The sequence below is a fragment of the Oncorhynchus clarkii genome, chromosome 23, assembly GCF_045791955.1.
Source record: "Oncorhynchus clarkii lewisi isolate Uvic-CL-2024 chromosome 23, UVic_Ocla_1.0, whole genome shotgun sequence".
In the NCBI taxonomy this organism is placed as follows: domain Eukaryota; kingdom Metazoa; phylum Chordata; class Actinopteri; order Salmoniformes; family Salmonidae; genus Oncorhynchus; species Oncorhynchus clarkii.
In genome coordinates this window covers 12,677,501-12,687,135 of record NC_092169.1, presented here as the reverse complement: position 1 = coordinate 12,687,135, position 9,635 = coordinate 12,677,501, and the positions used below count along the sequence as shown (strand labels likewise).

At 43.5% G+C, this 9,635-nt stretch overlaps 1 protein-coding gene across 2 annotated transcripts in view; it reads right to left on the bottom strand.

Moving 5' to 3' along the window:
* Positions 1-1,475: 1,475 nt before the first annotated feature.
* LOC139381243 (apoptosis-stimulating of p53 protein 2-like) overlaps positions 1,476-9,635 on the bottom strand; it is a 52,040-nt gene continuing 43,880 nt past the window's right edge. For both annotated transcript variants that reach the window (XM_071124717.1, XM_071124716.1), the window contains 6 exons: positions 6,676-7,514; positions 4,583-4,720; positions 4,112-4,245; positions 3,760-3,926; positions 3,395-3,594; positions 1,476-3,264 (listed from right to left, as the gene is read on the bottom strand). In XM_071124717.1, the coding sequence (XP_070980818.1) occupies positions 3,223-3,264; positions 3,395-3,594; positions 3,760-3,926; positions 4,112-4,245; positions 4,583-4,720; positions 6,676-7,514 (1,520 nt within the window). In that variant the 3' untranslated portion in view covers positions 1,476-3,222. The remainder of the gene's footprint in view (positions 3,265-3,394; positions 3,595-3,759; positions 3,927-4,111; positions 4,246-4,582; positions 4,721-6,675; positions 7,515-9,635) is intronic.

The following is a 9,635-nucleotide window of genomic DNA, read 5'->3' as shown; positions in this document are numbered from 1 at the left end:
CAATATTCCTCTTCTCCCGGCTTTGCGGCATACCGATTTAACTCTTATCTCATAATCGTCCCATCGTCTAGGATTGATGTGCATTCCTGGTAATACACTCATATCCCCCATGGACCGGTTCATACATACGCAAGGAAGTTCAACATCCTAAATTGTCTGAAAATCCAAAAATGGCGGTGGAAATTGTTTTATTAAGACAGTACATATATTTGGTATATATTTTTTTTCAGCGTCTCGCCATTAAAGCTAGCTAAGGAGGAAAAATATGCCTATGCAGCCTGATTGGAGGATGCTTTATGTATGAGCCTAGTATTACCGGGAATGACATTCAGCGATTGTCATTCGGTCTATACTCCTGTAGCCTGAATGAATTTATGAGTCTTGCTGACAAATTTACCGTTTTATGTAGAAAGAAAAGTTGGGATTTTAGGGGGACTCATTCAGGTGGTCTCGTTCTCTCCAGCAGGTGGCAGCAGCATAACAGAGTGTGAAGTCCCTCGAAATGACAAACCCAGGCCCAGTTCCATTTCAGTCCCTAGTACCTACGTCTTTTGGGGTTACTGATCTGGGAGGACTGGTATATATAATAATAATAAGAAGAAGAAGAATAGAAAGGGTAGGGTTAAGGTGAAAGGGTAAGGTGCAGAACTGTATTAGTACCAGTCTTGTTATTTTTCATTGCGCAGGCTCTGCTGGCTTAATTGTTACCAGTGAGGAGGTATTCTAGACAAAGGCAGATTGTTATTTTTGATTTTCTGAAAAACTTAACTGACCAAAAATAGAAATGCAATATGTGTTAGTCCCATGTTTAATAAGCTAATATAAAAGATCCCAGAAATATTCCATATGGACAAAAAGCTTATTTCGCTCAAATGTTGTGCACTAATTTGTTTACATCCCTGTTAGTGAGCATACCACCCATGGTGACACCCCTGCTCAGTCATGTGAAATCCATAAATTAGTGCCTAATGAATTTATTTCCATTGACTGATTTCCTTAAATGAACTGTAACTCAGTAAAATGTTTGAAATTATTGCATGTTTATTTCTGTTCAGTATATAACAGACTGCACTAGCTCAGTGTTCCTCTGTGTATTCTAAAGTTTATGTAGTCCATTGCTTCATGTGTATTTCAATGCTTCATATCTCAAGTAAACTTCTATAACAATAGACTTACCTGAAACAAATTCACAGGCGATTAAGATACTTACATATTTTTAAGAATGCAGAGCACTATTTCATCTCACAAAAAGAGGATATAATCATTCTAATGGTAGCACACAGCTTTCTGGGACCGTATGCATCGAGCATCTCAGAGTAGCAGTGCTGATCTAGGATCAGCCCCCCCCCCCCCCCCCCCCCCTGTCCATGTAATCTTGTTCATGGTGATCTAAAATACTAAATGTATCCTAAACAGCACTCCTACTCTGAGACGCTGATACATATGGCCCCAGGTCTAGAAGACAGTCACAGCCATTAGTTTGCAAAGTATTTTATTGTAAATGTTTACAATTCTCCACGTGAGGTTATAGTTTTGACGAGACAAAAACAAATGATAATAAGGTAACAAAAAATAAATACATCTGTTGAGTAAGACAGTGGGAAGGGTGGAGGCGAGTTGATGCAGAATTCCTTACTATGAATGAGCAGATTAACCGAGTTTTCATTCAATTAAACCTGATTGAGAGATTTTAAGGAAAGACATCCTTGTCTGCCATTGTAACCATGACTCTTTGCCATCTCTTACTCTTCAATCAAAAGCTACACAGGTATAACAGGTGTAAAAATGTCTCTTGAAGTTTAGTCTCATCCTTCCTACATGGCTAAATGGTCCAAATGAATTGTGTGGACATCATTTCAGCAACAGAAAACATGGATTCGACAAGTGAGTTAGTTTCAGAGGAATGCTCATTGTGACATTAGCACAACCGCAGTACAATTAGGTTTGTTATATCTCAACCATAAAGCCAGTGTAGAGAAACATAATGAGCGATGCTAATAATCTGCTCACATAGAAAACATATCACAGGCTATATTGGCATCATAAAAGAACAAGAGTCAATAGCAATTGCTAAATCAACAGTGGCATAGGCAAAATTTTGCCAACCATTAGCATTATACACCCCCCCCCCCCAATTTGATAAGCTGAACAGTGGTAATAGCGCCACACACACATTAACTCTTGCCAATACAGTAGGGTCAATGCTGAAACATGGGTTAAACATTTTAGTTACACAGAGGGACACGGCCACTAAAAACAGGAAATGACAAGCAGACCGAGCCCCCACAGGGATTGTCGAGGTAACAGAATAACTGTTCAGACAGAATGTCACGCATCACCAAACATTACACTCATTCATTCACTCACCTAATACTCTCTTCAGCTCCAGCTCTTTCTAACAGGGTTAAAATTAAAAAATAACCCAGAAGAAAACACAGTTTAAAAGACTATTTAGAAGTGTAAAAATCACCTTTCTACATAAAAATACTGTTTGTTCCATTTATCCCCAGAGTTCCGATCAATATAACTGCAGATACTTAAATCTGATCTGAAAATAATATGACGAACATGTAGAGAAACATAATGCCTTTAGTGCCTTATACACACATAGTGGTCTGAAAAATAAACGTGGAAAACCTCTTCTGCTGGTATATAAAAGTGCCACAGTCGGGCCATAGAGTCAGTGGTTATAGGCCCGCCTGACAAGTAGTATTCATAGGTCAGTTTAAAATCCTTCAAGTGGTTTGGTCTTTCAACGTTTCTTCATGTGATTGTTGGCATGTCCTTGTAAAGTCCTGTTAAAGCCTGCATGGATCTCCATATCAATTGTTGTCTCAATCGTCTCGACTGGCTCCCTTCCCTTGCCTCATTTCATCCATCCTCACTGATGTGAAAGAGCTGGCAAAGTGAGATCAAATTACCCTGGAACCTTCTAACATGTTACTAGTACCCATCGTGACATGACAGGTCAGAGCAGATGAAGCAGAGAAAGACGAGGAGAGAAAGCTACTGTGGAACAATTAGGTTGCATTTAGACAGGCATTTATTTTCTTCACCATTTGGTCTTTTGACCAATCAGATCAGCTCTGAAAAAGTTCTGATGTGAAAAGATCTGATGTGATTGGTCAAAAGACCCATTAGTGGAAAAAAAATATTAGAATTGGGCTGCCTATGTAAACATAGCCTAAGATGCAGACCGTGTCCAGCACAGGATGAGCCGGTCTAAGCCAGGCTTCTCTGTCTGGGCTTGATTCTTGGGTAAAGCTGTTGAGAAAGACACACATACTGCTTATTAGATACATTGGAACATTATCAAACAACAGTGAACCTCTTAATGCAAAGTTATTCAGTAAGGTTTAACTTGAGGAAACTCAGTTGTGACACTGGGACTCACCCCCAGAAGGTTCCGAGGGATGTACCCCTCGGTGTCGCCCATGCGCGCCCACCACCACTCGATCTCGTCCTCGTCCTCCCGGCGAACGATGGTCATGCAGTCACCCTCGCGGAACGCCAGCTCATCAGAATTGTCATCGGAGTAGTCCCACAGGCCGTAGACTACGGCCCTGTTCATAATGCCCATCTTCTCCTGCACTCCTGGAGGAAAGAGGAGAAAGAGGGTTTAGCAGAGCATGAACACATACACTCATACAAAAATGTACAAAGCATACACACACAGAGATATATGCACGCATACACACAAACTTTCCCCAGACATAACACTCAAGGCTATAGGATCAGTAGATATGTTGAGCTACTAACCGTAGAGGAACTGGGAGCACTGGGTGTATCCCTCCTCCATCTCCTCACACTTATCTGCTGCCGTCTGCATGTCACTGTAGGTCATAGCAAACACCGCTGCTCCCGACTCAACCAGGAACTTACACACCTGCACGTTATTACAGGAGGCCGCGCAGTGCAGCGGAGTCCTGAGAGAGAACGAGAGAGGGAAAAGAAGAAAGAGAAATGGAGGAAAAAGGAGTGTTATATTAAGAGAAAAAAACATATATATATTCCAAAATAATTTCAAGTTGGACTGCAGTTTACAACACTCCTATCACTGACTGCAATAAGAATCACAATCAGAGGTGTTGGTAGTATAGGGTCCACTCACCATCCATCACTGTCGGCTGCGTTGACGTTGACACCAAACTGCACCAAGAACTTGACGATCTCCGTGTGTCCAGCACAGACTGCGTTGTGGAGGGCTGTGATCCCCTCATCATTTGGCAGACTAGGGTCCTCCACCTGAGAGGGGAGAGAGAGGTGGATACAATTTCACAACTCGCTTTACACACAGAATATTTTACACCCACTTAATAAAAATTATAATCAGCTAAGACTACAAAACAAACATTAAGACTACAGTACTTCACTTTGAGAGGGATGGTTTACCAGCTGCCATTCTGACTGCTATTACAAAAACAACTTAACACATGTTCCTTCACTACACACAAGCCTGTTAAAAAGCACTTGTAAGCACTGTTCGTGTATGAAAATCTTTGCTTACAAAATACCTTAATAGAGAGCCACTTTAGGGAATAATATACAGTATACATCTATACATACACAGACATAGTCTTACCTCGTAGATGATCCTCTGGACCAGGTCAAACTCTCCTTCCAGAGAGGAGTCCAGGAGCAGGGCCAGGGGGTTAAACTTCACCCTCATACCGTGGTCAATCCTTTCTGAGCCAGTCTTACGCAGGTTGGTCCTCTTCCCCTAATACAGACACACGGAGGTGACTACACTTTTCAAACAACGTCATGCCTTGATGAAGTCCCACAGCCACTGACACACACTCAAAAGGAAGTGTCTACGGATTTTAGCTAGTGCCCGGTCCCATCTGTGCTCAAACGGATAGAGAGATGATATATGGAGGTCCTTGAGCCACATTCCAAATCAATGCTCAGTTCATATGAATGGCCCACAATGCAACACCATGCTAAAGAATAATAAACACGTTGCAAAAACGATTCGATAGAGCATCCAGAGTATCCATTGAATGTGAATACCCTGGCTTGAAAGAGAGAAAGGGTATGAGTGACCTGTTCCTTCAGCTCCTAGCTCAGTACTGAGCTTATTGTGAGGGGACCAAATCAGTGAAAAAACAGCTGGTTTCACTAAGCAACCTGATTATTACTCAACCAGATTATGGTTATTACTGGCACCATGAAAGAAAGGGTCTTAACAGGGGCCCATTGGGTTCAGTGGAAGAGAGGTTCAGTGGAAGAGAGCAGGGACTGGGAGGCAAAAATGGATCAGACCATTCATCAACACTCCTAGGGTAGGACCTATTACTGACCTATTACGGGGTAGTATACCGTATTTTTACAATTTACAGGTAGTGATGCACGGACAGGTTTGGGTTTTTTACTTTCCCTTCTATAACGGTATTTAAATGTTTGTTTAAATGTGGTACGTTGTGTGTAATGTCAATTTTTATAGTTCACTTCACTACTTGAGTCATCTCTCTACGCTCTCTTTCTCCATGTCGCTTTTCACACAGACCTAGCCTTGTCCCGTCACTCAAGGAGAACATTTGTTGTTCCTCGACCATGAGACACTTGAGTTCAGTCTGCATGGTCAATGCAGCACATGCAACAATGTTGATGACAACGATGCTGTTTCACTTTGCTTTTTAATATAAATCCACAAGTGTTGTATAATTACACTATTAGTTTGTATGTCTTACATCTGCAAACAGCTAGTTAGTATTTTCTTTTTTAGAACTCATTGCATTTTTCTCTCCAATTTGTATCTTGTCTCATCGCTGCAACTCCCCAATGGGCTCAGGAGGTGAAGGTCGAGTCATACGTCCTCTGAAACATGAACTGCCAAACCACACCTCTTAACACCCGCTCGCTTAACCCGGATGCCGGCTGCACCAATGTGTCGGAGGAAACACTGTTCAACTGACAACCAAGGTCAGCCTGTAGGTGACCGGGCCACCACAAGGAGTCGCTAGAGCGTGATGAGCCTTGTAAAGCGACGAGCCTTGTAAATCGCAATTGCAACATTTGGTTAAAAATAAGGCTTGGATTGTTTGCCTACATCTGCTCTACGTGGCAGTGTGGAAATGATCTCAAATAAGTGCAGGAAATGTAGAAATTGAAAATAATTTTGGGTTGAATTGAACAGTAAAACAATCAGAATGGAGAAGACCCGTTAAAATCACTTAGAATGTGTTGAAACCCTAGGGTCACGCACTACTCATAAAGCAAATTTAGAACTTTTGTTATTCAACACCGTCAAATAGTCATACCATCCATTTTTTTATTTAAATACTGTGATATGATATTTTGGCCATATCGCCCAGCCTTAGTAGGACCCCACTGATAAACCAGCTTAGATGGGATCAACAATGGAATGCAGCATGTTGTTTACTTACATGGCTAGAAAATAACCAAAGCTCATTTCATTGTCACCCTTGGACGGACGAAGATTGAATAGGTTCTACTTCCTACTGCACTCGATCAGGATTAATGTATTAATGTAGAGTACAGTCGGTTACTGTTAATACATGCTATGGCTTAAGACGTAGAGTGGATGTGTTTGATTTGCTACTGGTGTTAAATGTGTCTGATTGCGAGCTGATGTTTATGAATGTCATGGAAGGCACTTAAAATGAAATGTATCATTATCATTAAAACAACAGTGTAACTTAGGTTTCTTACAGGTGGCAATGTGACCTGTCCGGTGACCTCTGGTGCCTGCATGCTGAGAGTGTCCTCCCCCAGGCTCTCCTGTCCAGTCCCGCTGGGGTAGGGTGGTGGGGGGTAGGGGGGGAACTCCTCCGTGAAACTCTCTGGAGGAGGGGTCAGGCTGGGTGGGGTGGGCTCCTCCATGCCAACAGCAGCAACAGGGGGCGGTGCGGAGAGCAGGGGCTGGTCAGGTCGCGGTGCAGGATGGGCCGGATGGGGAGGCGGAGTGAACTCCTCTCGGTCTTTCTTTGGGATGGCTGGTGGGGGAGTGTGCTCTGCGGGGAGTGGGGGGAGGAGGTTAGGGGAAGGGGGCAGGACTTCACAAGCCTCAAGTGTTACACTCTCCGGTTGGCTGCTATCCCCACCAATCTGGGCCCCTGGAACATCAGGCCCTGCCCCTCCCTCCTCCTTCACAGCCTCGGGTGTGGTGGGCGTGGTGAGGATGGTCTCCATAGCAGCCAGTGTGGTCTTCTGGTATAGCAGTTTCTGGATGTTGGGCCCCGCGGGGCCCTCGGGCTCTGTGATAGAGCTGCGTTTCTTCAAGGGCCGCGGGGCGTTGTACAGCTTCTTCCTGAGGGCCTCCAGGTCCCCGTCGCTCTGGTGGCGGTAAGGGTTGGAGATGAAGGGCAACAGCTTGGTGGGGCTGAGGGGACGAGGGGTACGCTCTGTCTCCCCCTGCTGGCCCTCGGTGGTTGGGACATGGGGGGCCCCGTGGTCCACCTCAGAGTGCTGGTCTGGGGAGTGTCGCTGCTCGCAGTAAGGGTTCTCTGGGTGCTGGGGGCCTCCGCTGGGGATCACGGGCTTACCGTACACTTCACACACAGAGAGAGACACAGAAATAAAAAGAGAGAATCGGTTAGGATTTAATGCAAGCTTTATAAAAACAACAAAGAGACAACCTTTTTTCCTGCTAATAAACAATGACACACCAGGACCAGAGTTGGAGAACATGTAACATTTGAATCAGCTTTTAAGAATATCATCCAGGCAGTATATATGTATATATGTTTTATTGTCACACACACACAGGTGTAGTGAAATGTATTGTTTTACAGGAAAGCCATAGTAGTATGTCGCCTCTTGAGCAAATTAGGGTTAAGTGCCTTGCTCAAGGGCACACTGACAGTTTTTTACATGCCACTGGACCCGGCCCCTATCTGTTAAGGACCATGTGGTTGCTGCCCTTGTATCAGTCTCCCGACATTAACAGAAGCACCGCTGGGCCCCGAGGGACCTCCTTCAAGCTAATGAGCAGTCATTCTGACTGCAAAATTTAAAAACATGAAGACATGAACTCACTAATAAAAACAGCAGCTCTGCTGTATTCTTTGACAGTCTCTCTCTGGTCATGGTTTTAAAATGACCAGAAATCTCACATATGCCAGTATCAAACTTTGCTGTGGCCGGGGTCGTGATTTGAGCTATTCGATGAATCAGCGCAGTAGGCACACTCAATTTAGCCACAGATCTCCCAGTCTGCCGGGTAGGTGGAGTGAATCTTTTCAGAAAAATGAAATGCATCAAAATTGGGACACTTTGCCTACCTGGTGCGCAGGTCTTCTGAAACAAGTGCACCTACTGCCAACAGCGCAACACGAATAACACGGAAAAAAGAGCACAAGCCTTTACGCCTTCATCATTGGCTTTTCTACGGAAATGTTTATTGATCGACTAGGAGTGCCTTGAAGATTAACCAGTTGATAGCGATTAACCGTTTGGTGACCACTGTACTAGCATCTTTTTCCTCCTCCGTTCTTCTCCCCTTTGTCCTCTGTACACATGCTGCTTTTCCTTCAGAAAAGCATGCATCACTACTTTGTTCAATTGCACAATGTGTCTTATTCACTTTCACTTGTAAATGTCCATCCACACTCACAAAAATGACATTAGGTAGCTACTAGCTATGCTTGTATAACTTTATGAACTGGATTTACCCATTTTTGCAATAAGTTTGTTCATTTTCGCTCGTTAGCATTTAGCTAACAGCGTGCATGTGATTTTGCTATTAGTTTGTGATAATTGTTAGCATTCTGTTAACAGAGGCCCAATGGGTTTTCTTGTATTTTTAGCACCCCACCACATACATGCCCTGCTCCTGAAGATATGGGACAAGGAAAAACTACCCCAAGAGCTCATGGATGCTCTGATAGTGACCATCTTCAAAAAGGGAGACAAGGCAGAGTGTGGGAACTACAGAGGCATCTCCCTCCTGTCAACCACATGCAAAGTAGTTGCACATGTCCTTGCCAACCGACTGCTAGGCCAGTCTGAGGAAGTACTCCCAGAATCGCAGTGTGGCTTCCGCCCATCCAGTGGAACTGCAGATATGATCATCACAGCACACTAACAACAGAAATGGTTGGAACAAAAGCTGCCATTGTAAATGGCCTTCATAGACCTGTCTGTCGGCCCTGTATAACCTGTTTGGGATAGGGGGCAGCATTTTCACGTTTGGATGAAAAGTGTGCCCAGAGTAAACTGCCTGCTACTCAGTCCCAGTTGCTAATATATGCATATTATTAGAAGATTTGGATATAATACACTCTGAAGTTTCTAAAACTGGTTGAATGATGTCTGTGAGTATAACATAACTCATATGGCAGGCGATAACCTGAGAAATATCCAACCAGGAAGTGGGAAAGAGGTTTGTAGTTTATGAAAATCTATGTTAAAAACATCCTAAAGATTGATTCTATACATCGTTTGACATGTTTCTACGGACTGTAACGGAACTTTTTTACTTTTCGTCTGCTCGTGCGTCATGAAGTTGGATTACTGGGCTGAACGCGCTGACAACAAGGAGCTATTTGGACATAAATTATTAACTTTATCGAACAAATCAAACATTTATTGTGGAACTGGGATTCCTGAGAGTGCATTCTGATGAAGATCATCAAAGGTAAGTGAATGTTTATAATGCTATTTCTGACTTC